The 17,341-nt window shown below is 33.6% G+C and overlaps 1 protein-coding gene across 1 annotated transcript in view; it reads right to left on the reverse strand.

Moving 5' to 3' along the window:
• Positions 1-17,341, reverse strand: part of PIK3C3 (phosphatidylinositol 3-kinase catalytic subunit type 3) — a 136,886-nt gene that overhangs the window by 23,319 nt on the left and 96,226 nt on the right. The window contains exons 20-21 of the mRNA NM_001287160.1: positions 17,197-17,281; positions 12,299-12,373 (exon numbers count right to left, since the gene is read on the reverse strand). Of these exons, the coding sequence (NP_001274089.1) occupies positions 12,299-12,373; positions 17,197-17,281 (160 nt within the window). The remainder of the gene's footprint in view (positions 1-12,298; positions 12,374-17,196; positions 17,282-17,341) is intronic.

Genomic DNA, 17,341 nt, shown 5'->3' on the forward strand with positions numbered 1-17,341 from the left:
TCAGTAAGCACTCACTATCAAATGAAGAAATTAATTCATTTAAAAAGCTATCCAAAAATCTCCCTAGTGCAATCTGCCCACTCTTGTTTGTCTTAGAATATATAACCTGTTTTATGTGAAAACCTATCCTTCACCATTGTATTTGGGAAGCTTAGGTACCCCAACCCATCATCCCCTTCAAGGGCAGCAGCCAAAAACTTTCCTTCTTCAAGTACATGTATTGACTTTGGATATACTTTTGCCATCTTGTAAAATATTTTTATACATCAATTCTATCCACTAACACATTAACTAAAACCTCTACTCTTTCTCTGAGCATTATTACTGTTACTTGTAAATGTTATCCTCCAACATTTAGTCACTGTTGGAAATATAAAACAATGATGGGCACAGAACTGACTCTAGATGTGGCCCTGGAGTCCCAAGTGAACAGTAATGTATGGCGGGCCCTCTGAGTCAGCAGTGTAACTGCTCTTGAGTACAACTGACACCTTGTTTCACTTGATCAGGTATCAGGAAACAGTCTAAATGTCTACTGTTACGGCAATTATTTCCAACTAAGCTATAGAGGAGTGTGTCAAGCAAAATAACTAAAAAACTTCGTTTAAGTCAAGAATAGTTACATCCATAGCCTTGTCCCATTTTAGAAGCTATGTCCCTAAGAGGAAAAAATCATTTTAGTCTGAATGCAAAACCAAATCAAGCTATTTAATATCTAATGACCAGATCTCTTAAAGATACTTACAAATGTTTAACTTCAATACTTCAATCACCATTTTTTAAAAAAATTAAAATGCTGAACTCTGTTCAAAAATAAACATTAATAACTACCATTTTAAAGATGTTTAAAATATACTGAACTGGTATTTACGTCTCTTATATCTGAGATCACAAGTGCGAGGAATTAAAGGGATAAGCAGTCTTATTATTTGCCACTCCTCCCAGGCATTGTTCTTACAATGAAAAACTAAATAATACAGTAAGTTGGAAATCCTATACAACTGTGAAAATGAGAAAGAACTTCAGATTGTCAAGGCCAGATAATTTTAAAAGTCCAAATTTAAGGAAAATTTAAGGCAATAATGATATTAAATTTAAGTAAAATTCAAAGTAGATACTGGTACTGTTTTCAAACAACAGCAAAGAAAACTACACTGAAAATTGTCTGGAGTAGACAGTGGACATTGTACTACATCTATGATATAAAGTTCATATGTAAAGAGAAACAACAGCTTACACATGAATGAGTATCCAAAGGTTTAAACACTATCATCATCTAGTTATAGAATAAGTGGCCATTATCAATGTAACCACTCTACTGAAAACCAGTTTTCCATTTATCCACATCATCTCCTTGTCTTTTTTTTTTTTTAAAGCTTATACCAGGATTAAAATGTTCTGTTCAAATTGGAAAACTGATGGAAGTCTCTAAAGAACTTTTTAAACGAATGTGTATATCAAGTAGAGTAAATGACAGCTGGGGGAGGTGAGGGATAAAGAATTATAATTAGATATAGAGAGCAAGGAACCAGAAGAGAATTGAAAAAGGGCTTTGTCAACCCCCAACCTCAAACCCTCCTCCACCCCAGCCTTGCTCTCAAAATAAAAAGTAACAGCTTAGTGAAATGGTTTCTCTAGCTCACACCAGGGCAACCTACATCAGCATCCATCTGGTAAAGAGTTACTAGTGAGGCTCCTACCCCACCTATTCATATCAAAACACTTCAGCCAAGTGTGTAATGAAACTATTTCTTCATTTAGCTTTCTCCCCCAGGTTAAACTCTTCCTGAACCATTTAGTCTTATAATCAAGAATCTTGCTTTATTTTTGTATAGTACTGAAACCTAGGATAAGGCCTAGCATTCAGAAGCACTTAGTTGGACTATTTTGCACTATTCTGATAACCACTGTTATCTCAAATTCACATTTACAGCTTAGACTTTAAAAACATTAATACAAGAAATTTCCTTCTAGAAAACAGTTCTTATGGGAAGTTGTTTTGTTTTAAAATTTTTGTATGTTTATTTCCATGAAGATCTATAATAAAATTACCAGATGCTGAGTCTGGATCACCTAGATCCTTATTACTTAGTACTACCTTGTGATTTCAGTGTTTTGGACTGGGTTAGTATTAAACAACAAGGCTACTTCAATTACTTCAGGCTAACACTAACAGAAGCACAATTGGTTATACCTTGAAATTACATGACAACATCCTGAACAAATGAAGGTTATAAAGTAGTTCAAGTAGAGAAAAGTAGTTTAAGAATATTCACATGGGATATATTAATTAACAGCACTCTGAACCCATACTATACTATCTATACCATACTCATACTACAAATGACAATTTCGTGTCAATATTATTTCATCTGTCACGTTAATGTTGTTGGATTACATTTTGCTAATCTGTAACATGATTTAATTCATAAACCTGTTTTTACTTTATAGTTATAGAAGAGTAGATGCATAAGAAGTCAACATCAGGTTTTATATTATATATACTTAAGATTATAAAATGTAACGTCAATACAATGGATCTCACTTCTATTTAAAACAATTCTGTGTATTACTCATGATTGAAAAACACCATTTCAGAATTCCAAAATGGGCTTCACAGGTCCCTAGCCACAATAAAATTGATTTTGGGGGGAAATCCATAGACTCCACCAAATTCCCCAGGGAAAGTCCATGATTCCAAAAAAGATGAGAAACAATTTTTAGAATAAGGAGTTTGATAACTGTAGTGCTTACAAGGGAAGCATTGTCTCCTAATTCTTTAAAAGTTCAAGGGAGTATAAAATCACTGAATTTTCCATGAGTTGGTAAAAAGTCCCTAATCAAATTCTGTTAAGGATTTCACTGACTTCAACAATACATGTATTCTCTGTTCAGCTAAGCTAAGCACTTCATTTTGTGCTTTACTCTCACTCTAAGGTCCCACTTGTTAGACGAATACCATTCTACTCTTCAAGAGGAAAAGAGATGAGAAGCTTACAATATTATAGGTAGAGGTAAACTTTCCTTGGTTTTGTTTAATTCTTTAAATAATTTTTTGTTTTGGGGCACCTGGGTGGCTCGGTCAGTTAAGCATCTGACTCTTGGTTTTGGCTCAGGCCATGATCTCAGGGTCATGGGATCCAGCTCCATGTTGGGCTTTGTGCTCAGTGGGGAGTCTGCTTGACAATTCTCTCCCCCTGTCCCTCCCCCAACTCGTACAAGCCCTCTCTCTGTGAAATAAATGAATCTTCAAAACAAAATGTTTTGTTTCATTACCAATATATGTTTCTAATGATACATAGCACTTGAGCAGATAACCTATCTGACCCATCTTTGATTCAAAACTGATTTTTAAAAATAAATCATACTATCCTACTATCAAACTGTATCAGCCATCATACATGCCTTACTTAATGGGCTCCATCCTTTAATAGGAAACTTAGCTCCACTTTTCTCCATTTCACTACACCCATTACTGGAATTCCAATGTCAGCTCTGCATCATTGCTTGCAAATGGAGAGTATATTTCTAACCTTCTTGTAAGAAAACTCTCAAAGAACAGGATTACTCCTTAATTCTAAGGCATAAAAGATTCAATATCTAACAATGAAACCATTATTATGTTTTGCAAGTTCAAAGAGTCATGTATTCTGAAAAGAGGCTATTAATGTTTTAAGAAAATTCATCCGCGTTGATACCAAACGGAATGGTTCTTTAAAAGTTAATGTCTAAAATGAAACTTGTAATGATTTAAAACATGCACTTCATGAAATAAAAAAATGCTTAATCAAGATATTCAGGAGGTATGGGCTTATTCAAATCTATTAACAAATCTATTAACAGTCAAGAGTTAAAGTGTACATAAAACAAACTGAATGCTGGTTGTAATTGCCTTTTGTCCCTGACTTGCAGTACAAAGGGAATAAGAGGTGCTAATTAAATTTTCTTGTCATTTGAGTAAGTGACATTAACTTATCTCTAAAATTGTAGTCCAGAGTGTAGTTCTTGGGTTAAAGAGAATAGACACTGCTGAAGTAAATAGTATTTCATAGTAGAGGTTATTTTTTTTAATTTCCCTTTGTCTATCTAATAATTATATATGACCAACCTCAAAGCTGTACTTACTACATTTTTTTACACCTAAGCTTAATTCTTCTCTTTGACTCTCTTTTCTCCATAATACACTCTATTTTTTGGAAAATCCCACACAATCCAAAATTCAAATATTCTTCCCTGCCACTCTACTCTATTAACTTAAGTTTCCCACTCTTCAGTTTCTTTGCAAACAACCTGACATTTTACTATTTTTCCACAAAATGCCTGTGTTACATAAATGTTGTATTTTTCTTATGTTTTCTTATGTGGATATTGAAGTTGTCTTACCATGAAACCTAGAAACAGAGAAGATGGGGAACAACTACTTATTGATACAATGGAACCTCTATTTTTGGAATTAAAAATACTCCCTAAGATACACTCCCAATGCTCCCAATACTTATTAGTTAGTTAAGCCTTAGAATATACTTGGTTAAAGCTATTTTCACTTATAGCTAAAAGCACAGTAACAAAATGTTTTTCAGTAATAATTTTTGAGTAATGAAGAACAGTAAGACATACCTAATTATAGACTAGTATAGACATTCCAATTATCTGCTAAATATTTCATATAATTTTTTTCACATTCAACTGTTAAGATCTTAGGTTTCTTAAGAATAGGCACAAAAGAAAGCTAACTAATGAAAAGGAGGCAAACCACATTTTAGTATATGCGATTCTATGGTCCATTTCTATTCTAGAAAAACACATTTTTAAATCTTCTATGTTTTCATTTTTCCTACAATCATTAAAGCCAATGTAGGTTTTGTTCCTTTAAGTATTCTTTTCTTCTGGAGAACTATTTTAATGTCTAAAGCAGAACAGAAACCCTTTGAAGATAAACAACAACAAAAAAAATGGCCTTTGATAATGAATTCTCAAACTTTTTGTCTCAGGGACCTTTTATACTCTTAAAAACCAGTAAAGATCCAACATAAGCCTTAGTTGGGCTACCTCTATTGATATTTACTGCATTTAAAATGAAAACTGAGACCTTTTAGAGATATGAATCTAAAAATAATAAATCAACAAAATTAAAACATTTTTTTCCTGATTAATAACTATTTTCTTTTTTTTTTTTAATAACTATTTTCTAATACAAAAAAAAAGAACTGGTGAGATGAGTGGCACTCCTTAGATTTTTCAAATCTCTTTAATGTCTGGCTTAATAGACAGCTGGATTCTCATATTTGCTCTATTTATTATGATATATTGTTTTAAGTAAGAGAATCTTGCCTCCAAATAGATAAGGACTTTTAAGAAGGAAGGACAATTTTAATAATCTTTTCAAGTAATTATGGGTAGTTTTCTTTGCTACAGAAATAAATTCTCAAACCCTATCATATGTACTGAATCAGAAATTGAGCCTGAGGCCCAGCAATCTGTATTAACTTGCTCTCTAGATGATACTGATATAAGCCAAAGCTTGAGGACTTCTCACAGACTTTTTTACTGACAAACAGAACTCTCAACTGCAGTTAGGTCACTGCAGGGGGGGCAGGGCGGGGGGGGGGGGGGGAACGGGGGACGGACACTGGCAAAGTGAATCATCTCAATGAATTAAAACTCATATTCAATACTAATAGTTACAGTTTCCCTGTGTTGTACAACCTCATTACTTTAAAATTTGACACATTTTTTGTTCAAAGGGTCACTATAAAAATGTAGTAATTTTTTACTAATCTAATTTATGGTTGCTAGTCCATGGTGGAACTTGAATGCTTTAAAGTATATCAAAATCTAATTCCTTCCAAAATTATTTATTGCAAAAGAAAACAAATACAGTGTCTACTCAGCTTTAAGAAATAGGTCACCTGATAAGAAAACTTAAAAAAAAAAAAAGTAGTATCCAATCTAGTTTTACTACAATAATTGAATTAAGCTTTGCCATATAAAAGGTGATACAAAAGGACGTAAACTGATTTGTCTCTACAATGTGACCTTAAACTAATCCAACCAACCTATATATTACTTGCAAAGGCACTGTTTATTTCAGCTTCTGAGTATTTTTACCAGAATGTGTGCTTTTTTTCCACTTGTCTGAAACCCATAGAAACCCATACATTCTTCATGACTCAAACTAAGTTACTTTCTCCATGAAGTAAGTAATTTCCAGCTCCTTAGGCACAAAGAGTAGATAGCACTTTATCATTTTTTCATTACTTCTAATGAAAATAAATAATGTTTTTTAAAACAAACTTAAAAAAAAAAAAAAAGAAAACCTGAACCCTTTATAGAAACTATTAACATTTTCTTTATGGTAGGTTTCAGTAAACATAAGAAGACTGACTTTCTGATACTGAATATTCAAGAAACTTTCAAAAGCTCAGATTTTAAATAATGTCTAAAAAAAAAACCTATTCACATGAAGGTAAGTCCTTCTCATTACCTAAGCATCTACAGTAATGATTAATAAAGACTAAAAAAGTATTTATGGATTAAAAGGGGTGGTCTTATGTGCCTGGTTCTCTTTTGCATACATCAATTGAGAAAAACCAATCAAACTGGCAAATAATACTAACATTCACGGTCTATAGGAAAAATAAATTTAGGTAGGAAACATTTTTCTAGAAAAGCTAAAGATGGGTGAAAATAACATGAAAAACTTAGTTCATTTATTCCTTTTAAAAGATTTACTGGGTGCCTAATAATTGCATAAAACTTTTTATGCTCCCTTTTCTCAAGTTCCAGGGAATAAATAAATACAGAAAGTTAATCTATAAGTTATATTTTAGAGTATATTTTACCTACCAAACTAATTAACTTAAATACAGATAGCTTAGGAAGCATCACCATTTGAATAGTAAATAAATTCTATTTTAGATTTTGAACTACTGTGCTTCCCCGAGGAAAAAAGAAACATGTTTCTTTTCAAAATATCAAGTTTAGGGATCCCTGGGTGGCGCAGCGGTTTGGCGCCTGCCTTTGGCCCAGGGCGCGATCCTGGAGACCCAGGATCGAATCCCACATCAGGCTCCCGGTGCATGGAGCCTGCTTCTCCCTCTGCCTATGTCTCTGCCTCTCTCTCTGTATGACTATCATAAATAAAATAAAAATTAAAAAAAATATATCAAGTTTACTTTAAAATACAGTAAGAATAAGATGAAATCAATAATCAAATTGACTGTGTCTCTTTTATAAGCTTTCTTATACTGGGGGATCTGGGGCACTCGGTAGGTTAAGCATCCAACTCTTGATTTCAGCTCAGGTCATGATCTCAGGGTGATGAGATTAAGCCTTACGTCAGGGTTCCACACTAGGCCTGGAGCCTACTTAAGATTCTGTTTCCCTCTCTCTTTCCCTCTGCCTGACCCCACCTCAAAAATAAATTAATTAATAAATTAATTAATAAACCTTCTTATACTACTAAAATAAAGAGCCACTTGAGACAAAAGGGAATTTCTGAAATGTGTTATTTTTTATGTCTAAAACCATGATTTCAAAAAAAACCTACATAAGCCAAAAAAGGAAAGCATTCTTAGTTTCTGGTAGTAAAACAAAACAACCATAACAGTTAGCCAGCCTTAAGGAATGTTTACTATATGCTCAGTACATACAAAAACTCTACCATATTATCTCATTCAACCTTCACACTATCACAAGAGAGGTTCGGTTATTATCTGCACAGTCAGAAAAGAGACTGAGTCACAGATATAAACAACTTACCCAAAATTACCCAATGGTGGAGGGGAAACTTAAACCCAAAAATTTTTACTTTAGAGCCTGAATATTAACTCCTATATGAGGCTGTTCCTCAGAACTAAACAAGGAAGTGAATTTCACATAAAATTAAAGAATGATACAGAAAAGTGCCCAATTATGATAACAATGACTTTCTCAACTTCAAGCTTTCTGACAAAAGGTTCAAACAGTATTTATTACTCTAAAGTGCTATAAGACAGATAAAAAGCCACCACTCGGGGTCCCTGGGTGGTGCAGCAGTTTGGCGCCTGCCTTTGGCCCAGGGCGCGATCCTGGAGACCCGGGATCGAATCCTACGTCGGGCTCCCTGCATGGAGCCTGCTTCTCCCTCTGCCTGTGTCTCTGTCTCTCTCTCTCTGTGACTATCATGAATAAATAAATAAAATCTTTAAAAAAAAAAAAAAGCCACCACTCTTCTAACTACAAAAAATGGACAACTCCATATTTGTAAGAACCATCCTTAGGACCTATACAGAACTTTCCCATTACTAGAGACACCTAGCTTCTTGTTTTCATGTGTGAATGTTTTTAAGTTACTTATAAACTAATATTAAATGTTCACCCTATTGTAAAGTCTGTATATCATAAACAATAGTTTTTCACTTATACTGGTCCTTTTTTTTCCTGAAATTTTAAAAAATAGAAACAAAAACAAAAAACTTCCCCTAGAACTGAGATAAACTCAAATCATGTTCCATTTGAGCCCTTCCACAATTGAATTACCCTGGATAAACTTGTAAAAGTCTCCTCAACAAAATAAAAGTAAGTAAGTAAGTAAGTAAATAAATAAATAAATGCAAACTTCCTCAAAGGACACCAACTCTGAAAAAAAAATTGCATGTTTTCCAATCCCATTCTAGAGCTTAAATTTTTAATGTCTTGCCCAGAAAATGCTATATCACTACATTAATAAGTGAAACACCATTCACTCCAAATCTGCTTCAGGAAAACAATGTTATAAGTGATCACATGGCAATACACTGACAAAGGAATTTCCTGACTTTCACATTTATGGTGGATACACATTGCCCTCTGGTGGACAAGCTGAGGATACTTCCACCAAGCTGAAGTATCTACAGCTCAATAAATACTGGCAAAAGTTTCTGGGAAATCTGGAATCGAGACTTCTATTTTGCACTTTTTCACACTATTGTTGTATACATTTTACAATTCTTTCTATGCAGTGAAACATTTTCCTTCACACACTCCTCAAATTATCAATCTAATTCTTTTGTGTCCCACCTAAATTTATAGGTAGAAGAATGTGTTGTGGGCAAATCCCCAAGAGATCCTCAATAAAATGAAATTTAGGTATCTTCTTCCTCTCTGTTCCATCTCACATACCTAGGAACTGGACATACAGGGAATGAGTGGAACTCTGATTACCATTCTAAACCACTTTCATCCCAAAGCAGAGTCATAAACACTAAATCTACTCAAACTGGCAAAACAGAAGACCAAAGGTATTTTACTTTGAAAAATGGGAGAAATGTTATTTATTATTAAGAAAATTGCTCCACTAAGACTGAGATTGGAATGTTATATAAACCAGTCTAAAATTTTAACATGTTATCGTCTGGGTTGAAGGCATAACAGATCCAAAATATACAACGGAAGGGCTTCATGATATTTGAGGCATTTTTAACTACAAATACTGAAGTGTATTTCCTGCAATGAACCTCATTCAAAAATCACTTTAAATATATAACAGTTGTCTATACTATACAAAGTCTAATTACACTGTACATAATATAACTTAAAACCTCTTTAAATATACTTTCATTTAAAAATAACTATAAACAAAAAATTAAAAAATAAATCATTATAAATTTTTAGAAGTTAAGGAATGCATTATACTTGTTTGTCTTCACATAATTGGTGTTTCCTTACATAATCTAATTTCATTCAAACTGAACTTGAAAATTAAAAACATTTATCCTAGTAAGACTTAAAATTATAACTGTATGACATAAATGGATGAAATAACTAAATAACTAGTTAAGAAAAAATAACTAAAAGGAATGTTTCAAAAGAAAGAGAATATATCTCTCACCTAGCAGTTTTAGATTTTTAAAAAGAATTTTGGAGCACCCTCTAGTGGAAAACTGGTGACAAGACACTTAAAACTTCCTGTTTCTGAAATTTTATATTTCCATTTCCATTTAGCCTGGACCACAGAAGTATATTAAATAGACTCCACTTTCCAAATCTTATTCTTAAAATATCCCTGGTCAACACACACATACACACATACGACAAAGCAATTTTCAAAGTCCAAAAGAAAAAGGTCTGTTACTTATCAATTTCAAAAGGAAAGACAAAATATGTGAAAATCACATTATAAATGTAATGCCACTCTATACAACGAACAATTCCATTGTAATTATAAAATGATTACAACACAAAAACAAATGGAATCACTTTGGTACTTTGATTCTTGTGGTTAAAAATTTAACTGAAGATGAAGAGTTAAGGAAGAATACGGGAAAACTTTTCCCAATTTACATTCTCTCTCCAAACACACTGTAATGTTTTATAAATATCCTTTGCTAAATTGGCAAATTTGGCAAGAAGCTCCATGGCATTCCTTGGTTCTCGTTACCAAAGGGACTGCCTGGCCTTGACACAGACAGACATGTTCCCACATGCAATTTCTACCACAGATAATTTTTCACACTAATTAAAACTGAATATATTAAATTCCAGATGATGTGAATTATTAGGGTTAAGTATATATTAATAATTAGACACATCTGATGTATTGTTACATTTGATGTGTTAAATTCTTGGTATCATAACCTGCAAGAATATTAACAAAACAAAAATGTTCTTACCTGAGAGACCATTTTAAGAGTAATTTCAAATCTATTTTCTGTGGAAGGCTAAAGAAATTTGAATTATTTAGCCCAGAGAAGAAAAGACTACACAGAGAGCAGAAATATTTACTCATTCATTAAGTTAATAGTGATTTACGAATCACTTTAGCTAGGTGTTGTTCAAGGCTCTGGAGGCATGGTAACAACCTGGATGGACAAGGCCTGTGCTCTCATGGAACCTGCATCCCGAATGGGAGGAGGTGATGATGATTAGAAGTCAACAAGCTTCACAGGGACCTAGATTTGTATCTGTTCTGTTCTTTTTAGTATTCCCTAAACCTAGAACAATACCTGACACATAGTAGGTGCTCAATAAATATTTGTTAAATTTTAAATTATCTGAAAAAGAGAGCTTTGGCTAGTAAAGAAAACAAAATAACAGAGTAATGGAGAAGGGTGGTATGGCAAGCATACCATTTCAGACCAGAGTTAGAAAAGGCTATTCTAAGGATATGTCACTTGAATTTAGATTGAATAACAAAGTTGGACATGCAACGATCTGAGATAAGAGCTTTCCAGAGAGAAAAACAAGGACATTTGCCTGAGGCAAGAGTGGTCTGACATTCACACATTCAAACTGGTCAGTGTGGGCAAGCCATAACTTTATCACAGTAAAGAGTTTGGATTTTATTCAAATAGTTGGGCAAAAGATGTTGATGGCTTCAAATGGGGTCAAAGCAGTGGAAATGAAGAGAGTTGAGTAACTTCAGAATCCATTTTGGAGAAGAGTAGACCAGATTCTGCTCATAGATTTGATATGTGAGATGACACCAAAAGTAGAATTAAAACTGACTCCTTGGTGGGGCTCCCTGGGTGGCTCAGTGATTTAGTGCCTGCCTTTGGCCCAGGGCGTGATCCTGGAGTCCTGGGATTGAGTCCAACATCAGGTTCCCTGCATGGAGCCTGCTTCTCCCTCGGCCTGTCTCTGCCTCTCTCTCTCTCTCTCTCTCATGAATAAATAAAATCTTAAAAAAAAAAAAAAAAAAAAGACTCCTGAGCCTGGGGCTTGAACAACTGGATGGATGATGCTGCAATTTACTGAGATGGAAAAAATGAAGTGAGCAGCAGGTATTATTACACAGGTAGTGGAAGAAGGGAACAATTTTTATAACTGGCCACATAATTGGGATACCAAGTAAGTGGTAAGAAATGGACTGAAGTACACAGAGCTGTAAGTTTGGAAGTTGTTTGCTTAGAGATAGTGTTAAAGCCAAGGGGCTCAACAGTTAACAGGAAGAGGGGGATGAGAACGATTATTCCATGAAACTCCAAGGGGAAAAACAAATAAAGACGGGGTTAATGTGAGTTAAGTACGGTTTGGTAAGAGAAAGAACATTCTAATGCTCTAGCTGTACAGTAAGAGACTCGACTCCTTGCATACATTATGGGCTTTACATGAAAGGAGGCATTTTCAGAAGTAAGGACGAGATGACCATCTGTAGTTACTACTAAAGTGATTCTTGTAAGGGATGGGAGTATCCTTCAAAGATACCATATAAAGGGACTTTTAAGACCTATACAATTTATCTTCACTTATGCAACTTGTTTTGTTACTAAACAGATTCCAGAGTAAACATCATTGGCATATAAAATGTATATACCTGCTAATAGCCATTATTTGTTACCTGTTTTTGTTAGCAAAAGGTTATCCAGGTGTCTGTCTCCAACTCCAAGTATGTATGTAATCACACAATATCCAGCTGCAAATAACAGTTCAGAAAAAGTAGTGAAAAACACATGCAAACCATATACAAATGAATATAAAAGAAGTCTGTGTTACTTTAATTTCAATTTGACTACTTTTTGGTTTCTCACTTAAATTCTCAAATGTGTTATCTTCTTTGAGTCAATGAAGAGTTTACCACTTAAAATTCAATATAAATTGCTATTTGCATGAGAAATAATAACCTGTAGAATTTTGTCAAATTATAAAAATCACTTATATCAAAAGTTAATTCAGGCTTCAGAAACCTTAACTATAACATGATTCTCCCACTTCTCATTTCAAATTGGACACTTGTTACAGATGACAGCAAATAAAAAGAAGTATCTACAAAAATACACATAATGAAGCAAACTATCCCACAACCCTATTATCTATAAGATAACAAAAGTAAATGCAGGGTTTAAAAGAAAAATCTTTAGATAGAGAAACAATCATGAAGTACCAGCAGACAGAAAAACAACTGAATTCACGTTGAGTGGTAATAGCACTTAAGAAGTTCACAGCACAATCTTCTAAAGTATTAAGAAAAATTACATGAGCAGGGCTAGGGGCAGAGTCACTGGCTCTAGCTTTATTCTTTTATCTTTCTCTCCTAAAAAGTCTAGAAACCTGCCATGTGTTAAAAATGATCAAACAAAATTTAGCAAATGACACCTTTTTGAAGAGTACTTTTTTCCATTCTATTGCTCCTGTTAGTAACCTGACAAGAAATAATTTGCAAACTTACAATGACTACATCAGTATTTACAAAAACATGTTTATTTCAGTTACGATACAGACGAAAGACTGAACCACCTATTAATGACCACATTAATTTCACTGGGTTAATCTTTAATTATTAATCACAGTAACAACTTATTGAAGGTTACTTAGCTTGGCACATTGCATTCATCATCTCTAACCTTTGTAATAATGCTAGTTAAGTATTATAACTACCCTTCAAATGAAAACACCTCAGGCTCCATAAGTTAACAAGATTGTCCAAGGTCACTGAACTTGGATGTGAAACTAACTATGATCCTAAAGTCCTTGTTCATGCCACTTATGTACTGTATATAGGCCCTGTTCCCCAAAGTGGCTGTTTAGATAGAAGTAACACTCAACAAAATATTTAAGCTCAAATATATTTGTTTAGAAGAACTAATCATATTCTAATTGTAGATAAAATTCTATATTATATATATTTCAAAATATATCCATATATACAGATTATAGGAAAGCATACTATCATTCCAAAAAATGCTTCTACTAACAATTTCACTTAACTGTAACAAATCAGTTACTCTCAAAATACCTGTAGTGTGACAGAACTTGTCATTTACCTATATACTGTCCTATCTGCTTCCTTAAAACAAAACCAGGATGTGGGGAGTGAGACTGTGCCTAGGAAAGAGAAGGTGCTTCCCAGCCTCGTCTGCACTTAGGCTTGGCCAGGGAACTATAGGCAAATGTAGTTTTGTAATCATTTTGAAAGATGGGGCAGACTGAGCTGGGGAGTGAGCCCTTTAGGTTATTTCCCCCAGGCTGGCTAGACTGCAAACATGAGGACTGCAAATTTGAGGACTCCATTGGCAACAGTCATTAACGACCACAGGGAAAAGGCCAAGAGAATCACAAAGATCTTGGCTGGCTCTAACCCCTGTAAGCATTTGAAATGACTGCAGTGGCATTGACACTGAGGAACTAGAGGTCATTGAAATAAATGATGAGCAAATACAGCTTGATGACCAAAACTGGGTATGTTCAATGGTCACTTCAATTGATGTTTTTTGAAGTCAAGCGAGATAGCATATGATCCTCTCTCTTTCACATTTATATAAATGGTGGAGATGTGAATTCAGGGTTAATCCTCAGAAGTTTTTAGGACACAGATAATAGATTTAGAACAGTCTGAGATGGCATAGAGTAGATCAGGGGATTTTTAGAGGAACCAAAGCTATTTGACTTCAGCAGAAATACTATACCTGTCAAAAGGATTCTGTCCATTAGTATTCTGACCCCATGTGAAATATAGAATATCGTCAAATTGGTTTTATAATGCAACTTTGATTTAAAGTAAAATACAGAGAAATATTAGACAACTAAACGACTTTCCCTTTACTTAGTAAAGATATGCGTGTAAGAATAATTAGTGTCCTCACATTTACTTGCATGATATAGACTTGACACCTTGCATAATCTGGAAAAAAATGTCACCATAACTATTATCACTTTCTTCTTACACTCTACCCAAAACTTAAAACTTTACTTTCTAAAACAAAAGTTACACATACATCTATATGATAATGTCCGACAATCAGATTCTAGGGCAAAGTGGCTAGCAGCTTATTAATCACTAACTCCTCTAATGAAAAATTCAATTGGCTTTCAACCTTCAATATAATGCTAGCCATTTTATATATAACCAATATAACAAACTCACTGAAATACAAGTGATTTTGTAACACAGCCTATTATAGACGGAAACAAAGGGCTATTCAAAATAAGATGAAGAGAAGGCCTGCCATCAAATCAATTATCAGGGATTTTATCAGGGAATAAATGTGTAATATTGGGGAACAAGAGAGGAACAAGATCCAATTTGAATTTAAGTGTCCAAGAGGTATAATTTAAATGGCTATTTTTTTACATGAAAAATCCAGTCACATTTTCATTAGGTCTTGGAAAAAAATGGAACATTATATAAAAAGTGATTTTATTAAAATTTTCAAATTGTAGTCAATATTCATAAATGATTTATGTGTGTACATATTTCAACTAGAAAAAGTTAGCATTCCTTTATTAAATAGACTTACAATGTAAAAAAGTTTACAGTAACTAAAAGTTCAGTGAAAGACACAAAATAATTAATTGTTGGAGGGCATTTGAAATATTTCATATAACAAGATATTGTGAACTAGGATAAAGATAAAAACCACAAACATCCTTTAACACCCTTTTTTATTCAAGGTGGGAACTAAAGTCCCTCCCTTTGGATCCAGGCAGGGAGGATCTGCTTTGACCAAAAGAGTATGATAGAAATGACAAATGAACAGCTTTCCAGTCCAGGCCTTCAGAAACCAATAATTTCTATTTCCGTCTCTTAGAATATTGGAACCCAGCTCTGAGATGCCCAAGCCACAGAAAGGCCATATACAGGAGACCTGGTTGACAAGCTTTGTTATAAAAGACAGTATGAGGTGTCATGTGAGCGATCTTAGATGTCCATCTTTAGATGATATGTAATTTTTTCAGAATGTAGAAAACAGTTGAAGGTCTGAAAAAACATGAAAGGAGAAAAAGGGTAAAAGGAAAGAAGAAAAGAATGAAAATAAGGCAGGGAGGAGAGAAAGACAAGAAAAATACAGAGTGTGAGAGCAAGGGGAAGTAAAAGAAAGTACATTTTCTCCGGAATGTTTCAATCAATTTTTTTTTTTTAGTTCTTAAATCTACACTGTATGTGGTCATTTTTATGGATAAACATAGTTACATGTAATACATGTTATATTCTTTCAGTAAAAAATAAGGTAAAAACTCTAAAGGATTTTAATATACACATACATATTTTATTTTCATAATTTTAAAGTTCTCAGGAATATTACATTTTCTTTACACTTTCAGCAAAAAGTGCATCATCAAGTATAAATTTGGTAAGAAACTATGTTGTCTAAAATAATCTGGAATACAACCTCACAGGAACATTGTGAAAAATTTTTTAATGTCATGTATAAGAAGCAGTTTATAAGACATAAAATGATATGAAAGTTTAAATACAATTGTTCTATGTCTATAAAGCCCCTTATTTGCTTCTCCCTAACTTAAGTAATACATACAAATGGGAACAGAAGCATAAAACTTACATAAATAAGAATAACTTATTACATACTATATCCCATCCAGGGCTCAATTCTAGTGTTAACTCCTTTATTAACCCTCCCTTAAACAATATAGTTATTAAAAACAAACAAAGCAAAAACAAAAAACAAAAATAGAACCTCTTAAAATTTAAAAATAATCCTCTAGAATACAAACTTCATGAGGATAGGTAGGCATTAAGTAGTCAAAACATATGAATTCCTATGGCATTCTACCACTCACTTATTTCCAAGAAGGGATCATAAAATAAAATACCATAAGAGGCATCCTCCTAACACAGTTCTTAAGATTTATCTAAAGCATAATTATTGGCAGACTTTTCCCAGAGTCTACTTAATTGTACTTACTCAAACATAAGGAAAATCTAGGGGAAAATTAACAGCTTCCAAGAAGAGATAACTTGTAATTATAACACAGTTAAGTGATTACAAAGATACACTCATTAAAGACTAAATAGAATTTATACCTGTTACCACTCTTATGTCAAAACATTAGTGACTTCTTTTATCAGGATTTTATATCTTTTAATCATCTTCTTATAGAGCATATAAATCTGCTATGATCTGAATATCTGTCCTCCCAAAATTCACATGTTGAAATCCTACCACCCAATGTGATGATATTAGGTGCTTACATCATGAGGGTAGACGCTTCATGAATGGGCTTAGTGCTCTAAAAAATGAGAGTCCATGGAGCTTCCTAGCCCATTTGGACAGATGAAAATACAACAAAAAAAAGGGCCCTTACCTGACCATGTTGGTACCTTATCTTGGACTTGCAGTCTATAAGTCACCCTCTGGTATTTTGTTAGAGCAGCCCAAAAGGACTAAGATAAAATCCTACAATGTGCTAACTGTAAATCTGTATGAATATGGCAACATTGGGATAGCCTATTTCCTTCAGTCCAATGTGTCAGTGGAAAGTACAGCTTGAAAAACTTACCACAGCTTTTAACATATGTGTCCATAACTTCAGCACTGATCCCATTTGGCCCATTCTCACTTGGTGCATATTTTCTAAAGAAGTTCTGAAAAGATATAATTTACATGTTTACAAATTCAATACAATCCTTAAACAAATCAGACAT

The sequence above is a fragment of the Canis lupus genome, chromosome 7 (assembly GCF_011100685.1).
Source record: "Canis lupus familiaris isolate Mischka breed German Shepherd chromosome 7, alternate assembly UU_Cfam_GSD_1.0, whole genome shotgun sequence".
Classification (NCBI taxonomy): domain Eukaryota; kingdom Metazoa; phylum Chordata; class Mammalia; order Carnivora; family Canidae; genus Canis; species Canis lupus.